This window comes from Artemia sp. Qi Xiang Cuo, chromosome 18 (assembly GCF_049724085.1).
Source record: "Artemia sp. Qi Xiang Cuo chromosome 18, ASM4972408v1, whole genome shotgun sequence".
Classification (NCBI taxonomy): domain Eukaryota; kingdom Metazoa; phylum Arthropoda; class Branchiopoda; order Anostraca; family Artemiidae; genus Artemia; species Artemia sp. Qi Xiang Cuo.
Window position 1 is genome coordinate 8,517,028 of NC_142811.1, and position 21,540 is coordinate 8,538,567.

Genomic DNA, 21,540 nt, shown 5'->3' on the forward strand with positions numbered 1-21,540 from the left:
TGCTATTTAACAGCTGTAAAAAACGAAGCCCAGGGAGTGACAAATAAAAACGACCAATTAGCCAGTCTCGCTGCTTTAAACACAGCACAGAGGTAAAATAGAAAACAGCTATGAAATAGAAGTAAGAACGTATTTTCCAAAGTCTAGGGAGGGGATTGCCCCCCTCCCTCATTGGCGCGCCTGACTAAAGCAGATGAAAACAGATGAAACGGCTTCAGAGAGAGCAGTAAATGGAGTCTTACTTAAAGTACTTACCAAAGTCAAAACACTCTTTTGCTACTGTAGTAACTTCCAATGCACAGTGTACATAACATAATGCATTCGATGATCTCTTTGTCATCGCATCTTCCAAATGAAGTTTTTCCCCTGGAGTTGATATTACTCCCATTTGAAACGACTAGTCTAAATGACACCGAATCAAGAGTTCAGCACATGGATAAAAGGTGAAAAATTTATAAAATAACTTATAAACAATTGCTCAATAAAGAACACTACTACTACTACTACTAACAACTCACGTCATCACCAAGCCACCCGAGGCCAACACAGCTACGCACACTCCTCCATCCAACTCTATTCAAAGCCTCCCTCTTTACACCCTTCCAGTAAATTCCCATTTCTCTTAAATCTTTCTTTACATCCTTCCACCTCAACCGCGAACGACCAGTTTTTCGTTTCACCCTAGACGGTTGGCCGAAAAGGACAATCTTTGGCGATTCGTCATAAAGATTCCATAAAGAGTGGTCAGTGGAATCAGTACCTGAGCGAAAACACAGGCTATTTGGGTTTTAGTCGTGTCTTAAGTTCTTCTAATATGGCAACTAGCATTTCAATGCACATTGTAGGCTGTAGCTAAAGTACTGTAGGCTGTAGTAGTAGTCTGTAGCTTATCATTTATTCATCGCTTTCCCTACATAAGAAGTTCTCCATAGGGAGGATAACACTCCCGTTCGTCATGAGTACTCTAAATAGTGACCAGATCAAGCACTCGGCAGATCGGTAAAAGTTAATCATTGACATAAAGTATTTTACTTGTGATAGCTATATAAAGAATGCCCAACGTCAGTCAGTGCCAGTGCCTGACTGCCATCATCAGTCAGTGCCTGACCAAAAAATTAGTGTCCGCATTCTGATTTGTGCTAGTGAGATAAAATACATAAAGTATTTTATTTATGACAGCTCAAGAAAGAGTGGCCAATGTCAGTCAGTGCCAGTGCCTGACTGCCATCTACAGTCAGAGCCTGACCAAAAAATTAGTGTCTGTATTCTGCTTTGTACTAGTGAGATAAGGCTTGCTAGCATGGCAGCTAGCATTTCAATGCACCGTGGGGATTGTAGAGATCATAATGTATTTGACGGTCACTTAGTCATCTCTTTCAACACACAAGGTTTATTCCCCCGGGGGTGATATAGCTTCTACTGAGAGCGACTCATCAAAATGACCACCAAACCGAGCGTTAGGTACATCACCAAAAGATGTCAATTTGACATAAACACCTTACCTACTATAGCTCCATAAAGAGTAGTCAATGGAGTCTTATCTACAGTCAATACCCGGGCAAAAACTCTAGTGATCCTTGTCTGCATTTGATTTGTACTCGTGTGGTAAGTTCTGCTCACTTGCCCAGCAACTTTGGCGGAAAAATCACGAAGTGCGAAGTGATGGTCCACCTCAGGACGTGGACAAAGTTGCTTACATAGTATGCATGTCAGGATAGCAGGAACTAGTTCATGTAACTGCAAAACAAATGATTTACTTATTACTTTGTTTCGATTGGTTTAGCATTAAACAAGAAAAATCTAAGATTCTGAAATAAAAAAATTTGGCTTCAACAACAATTCAACAATGCGTTTAAACCCTACAAAAAATTATATTGTCATATATCCCTGACAAGCTATATAGCCGGGAATGTAGAAAAAAAATCCTGAGCAGCCATCTACTGCTGATTACCAAGCCCTGATGCCAAAAAACAAAAGCCAAAAACCAAGCTAAAACTAAGGGCCCATTCGCAATAATCAATACGAGCATATTCCAACATCACCCAGAGACATCAACCCCACATATATCCACGACACAGGAGCATAAAAAAAAAAAAAAAAAAAAAATAAAAAAATCAAAATATTTTTGTAATTCTTCTGAAGCCACCAAACAAGGTAGCTGGAGAATTAGAGACTGATCTGATTAATCGCCTGAATGGAATTTAAATCTTTCCAGAATTACACGCACGGTATTAAAGAGTATGGGTAACTTTAAAAGAGCATAAGTTACCCATATTCTTTGGACGGTATGTTAAACGACCAGATAGAGTATAAGTTACCCATATTCTTTGGACGGTATGTTAAATGATCAGATAATAATAATACTACCAAATGAAATCGTATACAGCGATATTTACGGTCTGTCTTCCACAGTAAAATAGGAGGGAGAGATAGAAATAACTAATGTTTCTACAACAGGATATTGAAATGAAATAAACAATAATTTAAAAAAAAGTAAAAATCAAGAAAATGTTACGATAGCAGCTATGCAATGACACTTTTAATGTGCTTTTAGACTTCACTTTTTGTTTGCTTGTCGTTTCATATTGAAACGGTAAGTTTCACTTATATTTGTCCAGAGTATCAACCACAAGTTGATACTCTGTTTTATCTTGTATTGATAAGTCGTGTACTGCTGCTCATGCATCTTCAGGATTGGAGGGCAAGTAGAGTAGTAAGTACCATTTTGCTTGCCTCCATAGGAATTACCATGCTATTTGCTTGCCTTATGTTCCCTTGGTACCTTTCCAAGCAACGTGATTAAACAAGTTTTGAAACTAAATGCTATTTGCTTGCCTTATGTTCCCTTGGTGCCTTTCCAAGCAACGTGATTAAATACGTTTTGAAACTACATGCTATTTGCTTGCCTTATGTTCCCTTGATACCTTTCCAAACAAAGTGATAAAAAAAACATGTCTGTAGCTACATCGTTCATCATGATAGTGTATAAGATTTGAAAACTACACCTTAGGCAGTGCAGTTTGACGTGCACATTGCAAAAAATGAGCAAACCTTTACATATAAAGTGGTCAAACACGTTTTGAAACTATAGTCGAGAATATATAACGCAACCAGACTGGTTTTCGAGGCAACACCCATTTTTTAGGGCCAATCAGAGAGAGCGGAGGTTACTCTATATACGATAACTTGATTGGTAATTGGATTCGAATAAAAGGAGTGGTAGTTATAGTGCTGTACTCTAACATGAATTGCTTTTCGAAAACCCGGATGAATTACTTGAAAATCAAGTTTTAACAAGAAATGTCTGAAAAGTGTTTTTGGGGAGATGGGGCGATGACAGAAGGGTGTATTAGTGTAGTTATAGTGCTGTACTCTGGCAAGAATTGCTTTAGAAAACCCGGATGAATTACTTGAAAATAAAGTTTTAACAAGAAATTTTTGAAAAGTATTTTTGGGGAGATGGGGCGATGACAGAAGCGTGTCTTAGAGTAGTTATAGTTCTGTACTGTGGCACGAATTGCTTGTGAAAAACCCAAATGAATGACTTGAAAAGAAATTTTTAACAAGAAATGTCTGAAAAGTGTTTTCGGGGAGATGGGACGATGACAGAAGCGTGTCTTAGAGTAGTTATAGTTCTGTACTGTGGCACGAATTGCGTGTAAAAACCCCAAATGAATGACTTGAAATAAAATTTTTAACTAGAAATGTCTGAAACTTTTTTATGGGGAGATGGAGGAATGACAGAGTGGATGTCTTAGACTAGTGAAAGTGCTGTACTGTGGCACGAATTGCTTGCAAAAAACCCAAATGAATGACTTGAAATAAAATTTTTAACAAGAAATGTTAAAGTGTTTTTGGGGAGATGGGACGATGACAGAGTGGATGTCTTAGACTAGTTATAGTGCTGTACTCTGGCATGAATTGCTTTCGAAAACCCGGATGAATTACTTGAAAATAAATTTTTAACAAGAAATGTCTGAAGTGTTTTTGGGGAGATGGGGCGATGACAGAAGTGTGTCTTAGAGAAGTTATAGTTCTGTACTGTGGCACGAATTGCTTATGAAAAGCCCAAATGAATGACTTGAAAATAAAGTTTTAACAAGAAATGTCTGAAAAGTGTTTTTGGGGAGATGGGGCGATAACAGAAGCGTGTCTTAGAGTAGTTATAGTTCTGTACTGTGGCACGAATTGCTTGTAAAAAACCCAAATGAATGACTTGAAATAAAATTTTTAACGAAAAATGTCTCAAAATTATTTATGGGGTGAGGGAGGGATGACAGAGTGGATGTCTTAGACTAGTGATAGTGCTGCACTGTGGCATGAATTGCTTTTGAAATACCCAAATGAATGACTTGAATAAAAATTTTAACGAAAAATGTCTGAAGTGTGTTTGGGGAGATGGGGCGATGACAGAAGCGTGTTTTAGAGTAGTTATAGTTCTGTACTGTGGCACGAATTGCTTGCGAAAAACCCAAATGAATGACTTGAAATGAAATTTTTAACAAGGAATGTCTGAAAAGTGTTTTGGGGAGATGGGGCGATGACAGAGAGGATGTCTTAGACTAGTTATAGTGCTGTACTCTGGCATGAATTGCTTTCGAAAACCCGGATGAATTACTTGAAAAAAAAGTTTTAACAAGAAATGTTTGAAAAGTGTTTTTGGGGAGATGGGGCGATGACAGAAGCGTGTCTTAGAGTAGTTATAGTTCTGTACTGTGGCACGAATTGCTTGTGAAAAACCCAAAGGAATGACTTGAAAATAGAGTTTTAACAAGAAATGTCTGAAAAGTGTTTTCGGGGAGATGGGGCGATGACAGAAGCGTGTCTTAGAGTAGTTATAGTTCTGTACTGTGGCACGAATTGCTTGTGAAAAACCCAAATGACTGACTTGAAATAAAAATTTTAACGAGAAATGTCTGAAAATTGTTTATGGGGAGATGGAGCGATGACAGAGTGGATGTCTTAGATTAGTGATAGTGCTGTACTGTGGCACGAATTGCTTGCGAAAAACCCAAATGAATGACTTGAAATAAAATTTTTAACAAGAAATGTCTGAAGTGTTTTTGGGGAGATAGGACGATGACAGAGAGGATGTCTTAGACTAGTTATAGTGCTGTACTCTGGCATGAAGTGCTTTCGAAAACCCGGATGAATTACTTGAAAATAAAGTTTTAACAAAAAATGTTTGAAAAGTGTTTTTGGAGAGATGGGGCGATGACAGAAGCGTGTCTTAGAGTAGTTATAGTTCTGTACTGTGGCACAAATTGCTTATGAAAAACCCAAATGAATGACTTGAAAATAAAGTTTTAACAAGAAATGTCTGAAAAGTGTTTTTGGAGAGATGGGGCGATGACACAAGCGTGTCTTAGAGTAGTTATAGTTCTGTACTGTGGCACGAATTGCTTATAAAAAACCCAAATGAATCACTTGAAATAAAATTTTTAACGAGAAAAGTCTCAAAATTGTTTTTGGGGGATGGGGGGATGACAGAGTGGAAGTCCTAGACCAGTTAGAGCTCTGCACTGTGGCATGAATTGCTTGCGAAATTCCACAATGACTGACTTAAAATAAAAATTCTAACAAAAAATGTCTGAAGTATTTTTAGGGAGATGGGGCGATGACATAGGTGTATCTTAGAAAAGTTTTAGTGCTTTACTGTGGCACAAATTGCTTGTGAAAAACCCAAATGAATGACTTGAAATAAAATTTTTAAAAAGAAATGTCTGAAGTGTTTTTGGGGAGATGGGGCGATGAAAAAATGGATGTCTTAGACTAGTTATAGTGCTTTACTCTAGCATGAATTGCTTTCGAAAACCCGGATGAACTACTTGAAAATAAAGTTTTAACAAGAAATGTCTGAAAATTGTTTTTGGGGAGATGGGGCGATGACAGAAGCGTGTCTTAGAGTAGTTACAGTTCTCTACTGAGGCACGAATTGCTTATGAAAAACCCAAATTAATGACTTGAAATAAAATTTTTAACGAGAAATAACTGAAAATTGTTTTTGGGGAGATGGGGCGATGACAGAGTGGATGTCTTAGACTAGTTATAGTGCTGTACTGTGGCACGAATTGCTTGCGAAATACCCAAATGAATGACTTGAAATAAAAATTTTAAAGAGAAATGTCTGAAGTGTTTTTGGGGGATGGGGCGATGACACAAGCGTGTCTTAGAGTAGTTATAATGCTGTACTGTGGCACGAATTGCTGGTGAAAAACCCAAATTAATGACTTGAAAAAAAAAATTAACGAGAAATGTCTGAAGTGTTTTTGGGAAGATGGGGCGATGACAGAAGCGTGTCTTAGAGTAGTTATAGTGCTGTGCTGTGGCAGGAATTACTTGCGAAAAACCCAAATGAATGACTTGAAATACAATTTTTAGCGAGATTTGTCCGAAAAGTATTTTGGGGAGATGGGGCGATGACAGGAGTATGTAACCGGAGGGGGGGTAATAGTGTAACATTGTGAGGGGAAATCTCTAGTTCAAATGTGAAACTTAAGTCCAGTTTTGGATACTCATAATGATGAGGACTGATGGTTCTAATTCAATATTTTTTTCAAAAGAACAAACTATTTTTTTTTTAACTTCGAAATTATTCACCTTTATTTATTTTTATTTATTTATTTTTTTGTACGTATCTTAAAATGACAAAATATGCTTACGGCCCTAACAATTGTACTCTACGCTTGCTCAGAGACATGATGTGGCTTTCCCACTGGTATTCTATGTCCAATTATTGACACTACCTAGTCTATTGCATGTATTAAATCAGTACTTTTTACGCAGTGTAACGATAAGCACATCAGTCATATCTATGAAAAAATGAAGATGGATCATTTTAATAAAGTGTGTTCACATGACAATGTTATTGTATCATTGAATACCGACAAGGAGAAGTATTTAGACTATGAAACAATTACAAGTGGTAGCACTATTGGAAATGTATGTATGAATTGTCATGACAGTAAGAAATTGAATATCTATAGAGTACCGAAAAAATTCCGCTACAATGTTGGAGGATATGTGAGATTGAGATCTTCAGAGATGATGGTACTCAATGATAATGACAACACCAAAACAATCGTTGATGATAGAGGACAACTGCTTGCTACTGTTGCAGGTAACACATTACCTACTGATACATCCCATCGTCAGCTTTTGGGTATTAGCATTAGACGGAAGGTCAAAAAAAGAAAGGCCTACTCTTCTACTAATATCGTAAACTATATCTTGTCTACGTGCCGAAACTGTTACCTGTGTAAAAATAACGTGATAATAGATAGTGAAATTGCCAAAAAATAAAAAGGGCATTGGCAGAAAATATCACTATGGAATATAAAGACGAATCGATGAAAAACAAAGCACCAGCAAACGTTACTGCCATTGATCAAACAGTCGATGCACCAAATAATGCTAAAGACGAAAAGCATATTGAGCATGTCGACGACACACCAGAAAAAATTGTGTATGACTCAAAATGGAATAATGATTATTCTACTAATTACGAACTAAGAGAAGACAATAGCTACAATATCAAGAGAGAACATGGTGAAGCATTTTATGGAACAGATTCAAAATGACCAAAGTTGATCATTGATATTAATAATGTATCATAATATATTTTTGTATTAATATTCTACATAGCATTATTTTATTAAAAATATATTATGCATTACATTGTTATGTGTTCATTATTTGCAGAGTAAGCTAGCATATCAAACGTTTAGAATGTCTAATAAAACATCGGAGATGTAAGAAAAGGAATTTGCATACATCTATTGTCAGAAACATGGGATAACATTGACAAAATCTAGGTATCAGAATGAATAAATTCTTTATCAACATCCGTTGTTGGATATGTCATTATGTCATTATGAAAAAATTGTAACACAATACAGAAATTTTATTCATGAAATTATGAATACAAAATTGAACAAACTCTTTAGTAACATTTATTATCGATTGAAGTCGCTTCCTAGACAGACAATACAGCAATTTCACAAAATCTAAGTATAAGAGTCATTAAATTCTATATCAACATCCATTTCTCGGATCACAAGCAATTCGTGCCACAGTACAGCACTATAACTACTCTAAGACACGCTTGTGTCATCGCCCCATCCCCCCAAAAACACTTCACCCATTTCTCGTTAAAACTTTTATTTCAAGTCATTCATTTGGGTATTTCGCAAGCAATTTGTGCCACAGTAAAGCCCTATAACTAGTCTAAGACATCCACTCTGTCATTGCTCCATCTCCCCAAAAACAATTTTCAGATATTTCTCGTAAAAAATTTTATTTCAAGTCATTCATTTGGGTTTTTCACAAGCAATTCGTGCCACAGTACAGAACTATAACTACTCTAAGACACGCTTCTGTCATCGCCCCATCTCCCCAAAAACACTTTTCAGACATTTCTCGTTAAAATTTTATTTTGAAGTAATTCATTTGGGTTTTTCACAAGCAATTCGTGCCACACTACAGAACTATAACTACTCTAAGACACGCTTTTGTCATCGCCCCATCTCCCCAAACACACTTTTCAGACATTTCTTGTTAAAACTTTATTTTCAAGTAATTCATCCGGGTTTTCGAAAGCAATTCATGCCAGAGTACATCACTATAACTAGTCTAAGAAATCCACTCTGTCATCGCCCCATCCCCCCAAAAACACTTTTCAGACATTTATTGTAAAAAAATTTATTTCAAGTCATTCATTAGGGTTTTTCACAAGCAATTCGTGCCACAGTACAGAACTATAACTACTCTAAGACACGCTTCTATCATCGCCCCATCTCCCCAAAAACACTTTTCAGACATTTTTCGTTAAAATTTTTATTTCAAATCATTCATTTGGGTGTTTCGAAAGCAATTCGTGCCACAGTACAGCACTGTCACTAGTCTAAGACATCCACTCTGTCATCGCCCCATCCCCCTAAAAACAATTTTCAGACATTTTTCGTTAAAAATTTTATTTCAAGTCATTCATTTGGGTTTTTCACAAGCAATTCGTGCCACAGTACAGAACTATAACTAATCTAAGACACGCTTGTGTCATCGCCCCATCTCCCCAAAAACACTTTTAAGACATTTCTTGTTAAAAATTTATTTTCAAGTCATTCATTTGGGCTTTTCATAAGCAATTCGTGCCACAGTACAGAACTATAACTACTCTAAGACACGCTTCTGTCATCGCCCCATCTCCCCAAAAACACTTTTTAGACATTTCTTGTTAAAATTTTATTTTCAAGTAATTCATCCGGGTTTTCGAAAGCAATTCATGCCAGAGTACAGCACTATAACTAGTCTAAGATATCCACTCTGTCATCGTCCCATCTCCCCAAAAACACTTTTCAGACATTTCTTGTTAAAAATTTTGTTTCAAGTCATTCATTTGGGTTTTTCGAAAGCAATTCGTGCCACAGTACAGGACTATCACTGGTCTAAGACATCCACTCTGTCATCGCCCCATCCCCCAAAAAACAATTTTCAGACATTTCTTGTAAAAATTTTTATTTCAAGTCATTGATTGGGGGTTTATGCACGAAATTCGTGCCACGGTACAGCACTATAACTGCTCTTAAGACACCCTTCTGGCAACACCCCATCTGCCTGAAAACACTTATCAGACATTTCTTGTTAAAACTTTTTTTACAAGTAATTACTTTGGTTTTTTAACACGCGATTCGTGCCACATTACAGAACTATAACTACTCTAAGACACGCTTCTGTCATTGCCCCATCTCCCCAAAAACATTTTTCAGACATTTCTTGTTAAAACTTTATTTTCAAGTAATTCATCCCCGTTTTCGAAAGCAATTCATGCCAGAGTACAGCACTATAACTAGTCTAAGACATCCACTCTGTCATCGCCCCATCTCCCCCAAAACACTTTTTTAGACATTTCTTTTTAAAATTTTTATTTCAAGTCATTCATTTGGGTTTTTCACAAGCAATTCGTGCCACAGTACAGAACTATAACTACTCTTAACGCTTCTGTCATCGCCCCATCTCCCCAAAAACACTTTTCAGACATTTTTCGTTAAAATTTTTATTTCAAGTCATTCATTTGGGTTTTTCGCAAGCAATTCGTGCCACAGTATAGCACTATCACTAGTCTAAGACATCCACTCTGTCATCGCCCCCCCCCCCCCAAAAAAAAAACAATTTTCAGACATTTCTCGTTAAAAATTTTATTTCAAGTCATTCATTTGGGTTTTTCACAAGCAATGCGTGCCACATTACAGAACTATAACTACTCTAAGACCCGCTTCTGTCATCGCCCCATCTCCCCAAAAACACTTCAGACATTTCCTGTTAAAACTTTATTTTCAAGTAATTCATCCGGGTTTTCGAAAGCAATTCATGCCAGAGTACAGCACTATAACTACACTAAGACACCCTTCTGTCATCGCCCCATCTCCCCAAAAACACTTTTCAGACATTTCTTGTTAAAACTAGATTTTCAAGTAATTCATCCGGGTTTTCGAAAGCAATTCATGCTGGAGCACAGCACTATAACTACCACTCCTTTTATTCGAATCCAATTACCAATCAAGTTATCTTACATAGAGTAACCTCTGCTTTCTCTGATTAGCCCTAAAAAATGAGTGTCTCCTCAAAAACCCGTCTGGTTGCGTTATACAATCTCGACTATAGTTTCAAAACGTGTTTGACCACTTTATAGGTAAAGGATTGGTCATTTTTTGTAATTTGCCGTCAAACTGCACTGCCTCAGGTGTAGGTTTCAATCCTTCCACACTATCATGATGAAAGGAGTTGCTATGGACATGTTTTTTTTATCACTTTGTTTGGAAAGGTGCCAAGGGAACATAAGGCAAGCAAATAGCATGTAGTTTCAAAACGTATTTAATCACGTTGCTTGGAAAGGCACCAAGCGAACATAAGGCAAGCAAATAGCATTTAGTTTCAAAACGTGTTTAATCACGTTGCTTGGAAAGGTACCAAAGGAGCATAAGGCAAGCAAATAGCATGGTAATTCCTATGGAGGCAAGCAAAATGATACTTACTACTCTACTAGCGCAGGTTTAAAACGCAACGTTTTTAGGGCGACGCCGAAAGTATTCATGACCCCCCCCTCCCCTAGTTCGTGTTCCATTCGACTTTCAGTATTATTCCCCTGCATACCCGATACAAAGCAGTATACCTCAGGAATCCATCCCTCGAAACAATCCTCCGCCCCAAGTATTTACTCGTGCCCAGTCAGTCCAACCCCCACCATCACTTTACTCAATTCGGACCATCCCCAAACCACCCCTCACTCATATTCCTCCCAAAAATCCACTTCCTTTCGACTCCGTTCTTCTCCGTGCGTCCAAGAATTTACCGACCGGTTCTGGACTCCACCCGTTATTTGCCGAAACAAACCCAACCCCTCCCCTATCAGACACCCCCCACCGTACTTCCCTCTCTCAGCATCATCTTGCCCCCCCCCCCCCCATATAAAGAACACTCCCAATTTGACTTATTCCCGAATCACCAAGAAACCTTCCCTTGCACTTTATTTCCCCTGGCTACCCTACCAGTATGACTCTAGTTTAAGAGTAAGCAGGCAGAACGATCCACAGGTAACACCTCCCTGCAGAGTTTCTGAAACTTCAAATAGTAAGACGAATTCCACCGTAGTTCCATCCCAACTTAATAATATTCCCATAATTTGTCCGCGGTCCTCCTTTTCTCTCAAGCCCGGTCCAGTCCCGGCTTTTAATAATGCCTCTAAACCACCCCATTACCCACAGCATCCTTCTCATAAACTTCAACCCGAAATAACTCCATCCCGAATTGAAAAAAATCCCAACACCCAAATCAGTTTAAACTTCCAACTTTCCTACTTACCAATGCCGAGAGCCTGAATTTTGATAAAATTACCGAACTCGAGGGTATCTCTGAAATTCATAAAATTAATATTATTGCTGTGACAGAGGGATTTTCCCGAGAGATCACCCTCTCGGGAAAAAAGAGAGTGGAATATTATTTTTTGTCCGCGATAACCTCCAACCTAAACTCATCCCCACCCCCAACTTATCAGATTATGATGAAGCTCTATGGCTGAGCCTTAGACCGAAAGTACTTCCCGCCCTTTCAATTTAATTGTAACCGCCGTCTTTTATCATTCCCCTAACCAAAGTATTGACCAGAAACGCAAATTTATACAACAATTTCTTATAAGTGCTGACTGTGTTATCAAAGTATCCGAACACTGGTATTTGCTTACTTGGCGATGCGAATGACCTGAGGATAGACTCTATCTGTACCTCTCTTAATATTAAACAACTGTTTAAAATATCTACAACAAAAGGTAAAACCTCTCTGGATGTTATTTGTTCAAACATGAGTAAGTATTACAACTCCCCACAAGCACTGCCACCATTAGGAGGCAGTACTATTGTCTTCTTTTTTCTCCCTCTTCAGCCATTGAACATTCCTTTACTACCTCCATTGGGGTTTGCCGTCCCCTCAGTGACACAGGCCTTTTTTTCTTTTGGATCATGGCTGACCAGTGAAAGTTGGTCAGACCTTTATAATTCTAATAACCTTGATGACAAAATTTTGATTTTTCACAAAAAAACTAATTGATTCCTACTCATTATTATTTGAAAAAAAAACTACGTTTTCTAAAGAGTTAAAGAGGCTGAGTCACAAGTTCGAACCTTAAAACGTACAGAGATTAGGAGGTACAGTTGGGGGGCTGCCGCCCCACAAACCCCCGCTTTCGCAGCCTTTAAATAAAAAAAAACAAGTTTTTTAAACAGGAAGTAAGGAGCGGCATTAAAACTTAAAACAAACAGAAATTATTCCGTATATGAAAGGGGCTGTGCCCTCCTCAACGCCTCACTCTTTACGCTAAAGTTTTTATTGTTAAAAAAAGAGTTGTGAGATTGTGTGAGTTGTGAGATTATTGTTTAAAAAAAAGAGTTTTGAGAAAGTCAAACTTTAGCGTAAAGAGCGAGGCGTTGAGGAGGGCAGAGTCCCTTTCATATACGGAATAACTTCTGTTCGTGTTAAGTTGTAATGTCGCTCCTTACTTTCAGTTTAAAAAACTTTTTTTATTTTATTTAAAGGCTGCGAAAGCGGGGGGTTTGGGGGGGGGGGGCAGTGGAGACTTACCTGTAACCTGAAGGCCGACTGTGATATTCTTCTGGAGACGCCTGTTGAGCCGAAGGATTTAATAGATTGGATTTAAAAAAGAAACTGAGTTTCTTTTTTAAACTTTAAATTCAATATATAAAAAATGTCCTCTGACGGGGAATCGAACCCGGGTCTTCCGCCTGATAGCCAGGAGTAGTGACCACTGTACCACAGAGACACTTTTTATATTATTTTTAATCTCTGCAATCTATTTTTGACGCAAGCAAATCCCCACAAAACTTGATATTTGGTTTTTGGAAAACAGAGAAGGAGTGATCGGATTGAGCTGAAATTTTGAGGATAAGCTCCCAGGCCCCAGAAAAGCTTATCCTTCAAATTTCAGCCCGATCACACAACGGTAAAGGGGGGCTGTGGTGGGAAAAATTAACATGGGCTCTTATAGAAAAACGAGGTTTTTCGTAAATGTAAATTCGGGGAAAAAATTTTTCGGTCTGAAAATATCAAAAGGCCCTAACAGATCGAATTCCGATTCGAATGAGTCCTCATTCACCCGAATCCGTTGCTAACTGTGGCCTGTAGGCGTGGCTAATAAAAAAAGAAGAGAAATGAACATTAAGTGGCTATGTCTGTTTTTTGGAAAACAGGGAAGGAGTGATCGGATTGAGCTGAAATATCGAGGATAAACTCCCGGTCCCTAGTAAAGCTGAACCTCTAAATTTCAGCCCGATCAAACAACGTTAAAGGGGGGGGGCTGTGGTGGGAGGGTCGAAACTTCCGGCCCACTTTTACCCATGAAGATAAAGTCGGAGGGGGGTGAAATTTTGCACGTTTCTTAGTTTGAGCTTGGGCTACAAAATGCAATCACCGCCGTCTCTCTGCGACCTCTAGGACCGGAAATCGCTTAACATTGTGGTGGGTCACCTCTTTAAAGAGGCACAAGTGTGCCTCCTTGATGTTTCCCAGGAAAAAAAAAAATCAGAAAATGCCCTAGGGGTAAACCTTACATAAATAATTACATTAAAATGTTAATCCGCACGAAAATAAGCTTATTTAACAGGGGTAATTTAGCTGAAGCAAATAAGTTAAGAAAGGAATTAAAAAGTCAAATTAGAAAAGCTGCCCGAGCCTAATATAAAAATAAAAATCTATACTTTCGACATGATAAGCAAAGAACTGGTACTCTGAAATTAAAAAACTTAACCGGCAAGAGTCAAGAACAACCAAATTTTAATATAAATGAACCTCCAAAGACCACAGCTAATGACCTCAATAAGTTTCTGGCTTCTATTGGAGGCGGATGGAGTTCGTCCGGAATGAGGCAGACTATGTCTGCTGACCACGTGCCTCTGGATATGGGGTTTTCCCTAACTAAACGCTCCATGTTAATGGGCAGCCTCAACCTTATGAGGTGGGTGGAGCCCACCCCAGGAACTTTCAGTATATTCACAAGGACTAGCTCTAATTATACCCCAGGCCTAGAGACAGTTGGGCGTGCAACCCTCCACCCGATAATTTTATCACAACAGAAAATGATGATACTGCCTCAGAGAACATACCCCCCCTTTACCGTCCATAACCCAAGCCCATCCCTGGTTCGATGTCAAACGCGTGAATGAACTTTGGTGACGAAGGTGGACTACACATTATCAGCTGGAACGTACTCACACTCAACTTTCCTGGAGCTAAATCAATGCGTGCCTTTGAGCTAAAACGCTTCAAGATAGCTGTAATTGGTCTTACGACAACATACTTGTTTGGACGACAGTTCAAGGATATTAGTGAAGCTTATGGTCTGGTCTGGTGACCCAAAAAGCGAGACGAAGGGTGTAGGCCTCGTACTGAACGCCTGAGCCAAGAGATACCTTCTCTCCTATAAAAAATTTTCAGAAAGAATACTGATGGATCAGCGCCAGCACAAGCATGGAAAGTGGATAATTATTGTATGCTATGCTCCCACCAATCCTAGTTCTGCGGAAGTGAAGGATCAGTTCTATGCGGAGCTCTCAGCATCCCTGTCAAGAGTACCACCCCACGACATCGTCACTCTTCTGGGAGACCTTAACTCGACGGTGAATGACAGGGAGGGCATGTGGAGAAGTGTTCTCGGCCCTGTGACTCCAGATTCACTGAATGACAACGGACAAAGGCTCCTCCAGCTCTGCAATATGCATAATCTGGTTATTTCAAACACGTTCTTTCAGAGACGAGATATACACAAATACACTTGGTATAGTAACGACGGCCAGACAAAGAAGATGATCGATTATGTTATGATCTCGCGTCGCTGGCGCTCGTCGATAACAAATTGCCGGACTTATAGGTCGGCCGAGCTTGGAAACACAGACCCGCGAATGGTAGTCGCCACACTCAGGCTATGCCTGAGAGCACAAGGACAAGAAAGACGGCCTCCCAAGCTTGATCTGAGTAGTCTGGCTACATCTCAGATGCAACAGAAGTATGCTCTCGATATCTCTAACCAGTTTAGCTGCCTCCAAGCTCTGGACGACCATGAAGTAGCCTGGAAGTCTTTCAAAGATAACATACTCGATTCTGCTGGCAGTACCATTGGCCACACCAGACACAAGAATAAACCCCGGATATCCCAGGAGACTTTCTCTGTAATCGAGCTAAGCCGGATGGTTCGTTTAGCAAAGAACATTCCAGAGCACAGAAGACTCAATGGTTTGTGAAACATCCTAATGCACAGTGACAGAAAGACCTTTGTCAACAAGGAAGCCAGCGATGTTGAAGATGCTGCGAGAAAAGAAGGCACCTGTTCCCTCTAACAACACCTCCGCTAGCTGCAGGAATGGAGGACTTCCACCGTGAGCCGTGTTTTTTCTGCTGACGGAAGCATGCCGGATGACGATGCAGGGCAACTCTCTGACTGGAGCAGTACCTTCTCAACGCTTCTGAATGCCGAGGCAGTTGCTCATCCCGACCCTGATCTGATTCAAGCAGCAATGACCACACCCGAGGCTACTTCCTACCTCGTATCGCAACCGTTTACCACCTCTGAGATCCGAAATGCTGTAAAACGGTTAAATAATAATCGAGCACCCAGTATCTGGGGTTTTTCTGCAGAACTCCTCAAGTACAGAGGTGCAGTGATGATTCTATGGCTCCAGCTAATCTTCTCAGCTGTATGGATGACGGAAAGCATACCGAATGACTGGCGTACTGGCATCATATTGCCGCTCTGGAAACGTAAGGGCAGCCGTCAAATCTGCTCCAACTATCGTGGGATCACGCTTCTCTCCGTTCCTGGAAAACTCTTCGCCATGTCACTCCTGGACAGGTGTTCCACCTTTTTGCGTAGAAAGAGAAGAGTCCAGCAAGCCGAATTCATGCCCGGCAGGTTGACGACGGAGCAAATGTTTACTATGCGCCAGTTGATCGAGAAGACGCAGGAGTTCCACCAAAAAACGTACATCGCGTTCGTGGACTTTAAGGCTGCCTTCGATTCTGTTGATCACCATTCATTTTTGCTCATACTAAGAACTACGGGTCTACCCTAGAAGTATTGCTCGCTTTTTGAAAAGCTGTATGACGATACAGAGAGCTGCTTGCAAGTCAATGGAAGACGCAGTCCCACATTCCCGGTGAAGATTGGCGTCCGGCAAAGTTGCGCCGCCACTCCCGAGCTTTTCAACTAAGTCATAGACCATGATATGACCAGCACGATGAATCGCCTTCAATTCGGTCTTCAGTTCGGAGACCAGGTACTCTCTGATGCTGACTTCGCCGACGACATAGCGCTAGTTGCGAGCACCGTCGATAAGATGACCAAAACTCTCCAGTTGCTTTCTGAAGAAGCCTCGAAAGTTGGACTGAAGATCAACTGGCAGAAAACCAAAGTTATGCTCCTTGAGCCCCCCACGTCCCGTTCTACTGTAAAGGAAGTCAACTTCGGTAACAACCGAGTAGATGTAGTTGAAGACTTCACTTACCTGAAATCTATTCTGTGGATTGATGGCTTGATCACAAAAGAGCTTTCATCTAGAATTGCAAAAGCTTCAGCAATTGTGGGGAGGCTTAGCAGCATCTGGCGGAAGCCAAACATAAGCCGCTTTACCAAAATGCGCATCTACAATGCGTCAGTCAGCACCGTCCTGCTGTATGGAGCCGAAACGTGGCCAGCTGCCAAATCTATCCTCAGCGCCGTCGATGTCGCTCAGGCGAAACATCTCCGAAGAATCGAAAGACTTCACTGGACTGATTTCGTTAGGAACAAGACTCTCCTATCACGTACGGCTCAAACTCCTTTCTCGACGCAGCTCGCCCAGCGTACTGTTCGGTGGTACGGCCACCTCCTTCGCATGCCACACGACGCCCCAGCACGGGTCGCATTTGACTTTGACCCCACCCTACACGGATGGAAACGACCCAGAGGACGCCCACCCATTACGTGGAAAGACAAAGCCAATGAATTCCTCATCCAAGCCCACATCCCGGTGGAAGAAGCCGCGATCCTGGCAAGCGATAGGTCAACCTGGAGGCGCCTAGTCTCATCGTTCCCTCGTTCCCTCACCGTACCCTCGGCAGGAGCCTTAAGTTAAGTTTAAGTTAAGTAAGTTCTATTGTCCTGAGTCTCCCCCCACTATCTTACGCATTTCCAGATATTCCTGATCCTTTTTCACTCTCACATATTTCTCCACTTGTATGTTGTAAAAAAAAATGGAAAAACTAAAACGATCAAGCATTTGCCCTTTAGATATTTCTGTTCCTCTGATTAAAGCTTTCAGTGATTACCTCTCAAAACCCCTATCCACCCAGTTTAATGAAATTACCGAATCTGGACTGTTCCCTCGATATTGGAAACAGGCTTTATTACCCCAATCAAAAAGAAAAATGGGAAGCCTGGCTTTGATGGGATTCGTCCTATTACCATCACCTCAATTTTTTCAAAATTGTATGAAAGTTTTCTCGCAGACTGGCTTAAGATGAAAGTCCTCCCCCTCATTGATCTTAGACAGTTTGGTAATCTCAAATCCACGTCAACCTCTCATTACCCGCTCCATCTTGTTGATACCATGGGTAAATTACTTGAAAAACCTAATACTTGGCTTAATCTGATTTCTATTGATCTTCAAAAAGCTATCAATTTGATTAACCATAAATTAATAATAGATAAACTTATACAATGAATTCCACATTGAAACTTTCCTGGTTTAGCTCGTTGCCTCTTTTCTCTCTAATAGATCTCAAGCAGCTAAGTATCTAAATTGTTTCTCATATCATCTCCCCATATTTAATGGAATTCCTCAGGGGACTATTCTAGGCCCTCTCCTTTTTTCTCTTATGATTAACAGCCGTTCAACCCTTTATGACAATAGGTGGAAATTTGTCGATGACTTGACAGTTTTAGAGATATGTCATAAAAACATGTTTAGCAACCCAATGGGCATACTCCAAGATATTGCCTGTGAGGCCTCTTCCCTTCAAATGAGAGATAACCCTTCTAAATCCGCAATAGTCTCAGTGAGTTTCCTTAAATCTCCTCCCGTTTTTCTTGCTCCTATTCCTCCTGAAACCTCTGTCACATCTCTTAAACTCCTTGGTGTTACAATTTCTTCCAATTTGAAATGGGATGCCCCTATAAATAATATCCTACGACAAGCAAACTCCTCGCTTTCCCACCCTTAAACTTTTAAATAAATTTAGTTGCCCCCAATCTCATTTACTACAACAGTTTTTACTACATTTACTACAACACTTCTTCTATGCGTCCCATATTAGAGTATGCTTGTCCTGTGTGGCACCCTGGCCTCTCAAATGAAGTAACACAAAAAATTGAAAATGTCCAAAAAGAGAGCTCTAAGAATTATTTTTAAAGAGGGCAAGATACCATATATGCATTTATTAAATATTTCAAAACTAGAGACCCTCGAGAGACGAAGAAATAATTTGTTCCTCCGTTTTGCAAAAAATGCCATAACAAACCCTCGGACGGCAAGTATTTTTGTCACTCCCCATCCAGATTACGGCCGCCTCGAGCTGTTTCTGAGCCCATCCCTGTTTTGTCCCCCATTCGTTGCGTTACTTCCAGATACGAAAGAACTTTTGTCCCCTTTATTACAGAAAAAATGATAAAATGTCCCAATAGTTTATTTTTTTCCCCTCTTTTTTGTTTATTAGCTGATGGTGCTGCCCAGGTTCTTGCACTCATTTGCTTGTCCTCCCCCTATTTTCAGTTCCCCCTTTAATTTTTATATATTTTATTTTTCGTTTTTTTTTGGGGGGGGGCTATTTATTTCTTTTTGTCCCCTCCCCCCCCCCCCCCATTCTTGACCAGTTTTTATTTTTTTTAACTCTTTTATTGACTTACTGTAGTTGAATTATTGACAGTTTCTTAGTGTCCCTTTTAATTTATATGCATTTATGTCTCGCTCTTTTTTTGTGCATATTCGCTTATTCCCCCCCTTCCTTTTATTATGTCCGTTCTAATTATTTTTCTGATTTTTATTTGTCTAAGTTTAATTTGACAAGTTTTTATCTTCTTAACTTTTTAATCTACTTTTTACAGTTTTAATTATTGACTATTAAATAATTGTTCATTATTATTTTTCTATTTAGTTGTTGTTTATTGCATTTTGGACAGTTTTAGTGCAACCATTTATATTGTCGACTCCGAAGTCCGAATTCGGCCCTTTGTGGGCTTGTGATAGTGATCTTTTTGAAATAAATATCTTATCGTATCAACCAAATGACCTATTTTGATGAGTTGGGTGGGTATGGTCGATACCACAAGTATCAACCAAATGACCTATGTTGATGAGTTGGGTGGGTATGGTCGATACCACAAGTATCAACCAAATGACCTATGTTGATGAGTTGGGTGGGTATGGTCGATACCACAAGTATCAACCAAATGACCTATGTTGATGAGTTGGGTGGGTGTGGTCGATACCACAAGTATCAACCACATGACCTATGTTGATGAGTTGGGTGGGTATGGTCTATGCCTCGTTCTAGTGCTTGTCTCTCTGAGTGAGTTACTAAAGCAGGAAAACAGTTTTCTTTACCATTTAGTTACCTTTAACACTCTATGATTCATTTTGCTAGTATTGATCTTATCCTGGTTTAGCTTATTTTTATCTTCGATGTTATTGGTTCGTCATGACTGTCCAATTTGTTCTTGAGGTTATTTTAATTATAATCATTTTTTTCAGTTAGAATCTAACTAGTGACACAACAGAACAGGCTATTTAATAAAACAATGATAGTTTTCTCTCTGCTCCAGTCGTAAATCGGTTCGCAAAGGCCATCAAACTTCTCGCAAAATATGAAACCCATTTTTTGCTGGTGGATATTAAACGAGTTTACGAGAATTGCCAAATTTTTCCTATCTTCTCTGGTGCATGTTAAACCGTCTGAAAAGTCCCTATATTTACCGATTTTCGCTGGTACGCATTGCACTGGAAGGGGAGAAAAGTTAGGCAACCTTGTACTAAAACCAATAGACCGGCAATAATAGCCGTATTTTACTTATTTTCGCTGGTGTGTATCAAACTAATTCGCAAGAGTCGTCGTATTTTACCTGTCTTCACTAGTACGCGTTAAATAAGGCTGCGAAAGTTACCATAATTTGTCTATTTTCATCACTAATTGTTAAACCGGTTGACAAGAATCGCATGTTTTACCGGTTTCCGCTGGTGAGCGTTAAGCCGTCTCGCGCAAATCGTGATTTTTTGCCAAAAATAGTGGTGAAATACAAGCAGCAACATTGATAATGTAATTTTTAAGGGAGGACGAGGTCCAAGCCACAAAGGCCCATTGCTTTACTTTTAAGCGTCAATAAACTTTTTAGACAAAACTAATTCCAGATAGGCATATTTCTGGCAAAAAAAAAAAAAAGGTTCACCCCTCAACTACCCATTCAAAGATCCGCACAGATCAGGAGTTTTTTTTAAATTCTAAGGCTGCGGGGCGTACCAACGCCAAGGAGATATGCAAGACACACCTATTCCCTGGGAGGGAAATTCTTCAGAATCAGTCAGGAGCCCCCTTCCACCCTCTGAGAAAAATTGAAGCCTAAAATTGCATTTTTTTTTCAATTTTCGTAATAGCCTTCCCTTTTAGGCGAAGCCTAGCCCTCCTTAGACAAAAAATAAATTCATGTACTTCTGGAACAAAAAAAAAAGAAAAAAGGTTTACCGTTCGACTACCTATTTATAGATCCGTATAGATCAAGAGTTTCTTAAATTTTAAGGCTATGGGCAGTACCATCGCTAAGAAAATATATAAGAGACACCTATTCCCGAGGAGAGGAATTCTTCAAAATTAATCGGAATCCCCCTCTCCCCTCTGAGAAAAATTGAGGCCTAAAAATGTCTTTCTTTTTACCCCCCCCCCCCCCCTCAAGAGTATTGTATTGGCCTAAGGCACCAAGAATGACTATGCGGGCTAATAAAAATAAAACAAAAGTAA

At 39.6% G+C, this 21,540-nt stretch overlaps 1 protein-coding gene across 3 annotated transcripts in view; it reads right to left on the reverse strand.

Annotated features, from left to right (window-relative positions):
- Window positions 1–21,540, reverse strand: part of Taf6 (TBP-associated factor 6) — a 91,200-nt gene that overhangs the window by 35,123 nt on the left and 34,537 nt on the right. For all 3 annotated transcript variants that reach the window (XR_016143301.1, XM_089104634.1, XM_089104635.1), the window contains exon 7: window positions 1,503–1,737. Coding sequence is in view for 2 of the 3 variants with exons in the window: in XM_089104634.1 (XP_088960760.1) it covers window positions 1,503–1,737 (235 nt within the window). In the remaining variant the exon portion in view is untranslated. The remainder of the gene's footprint in view (window positions 1–1,502; window positions 1,738–21,540) is intronic.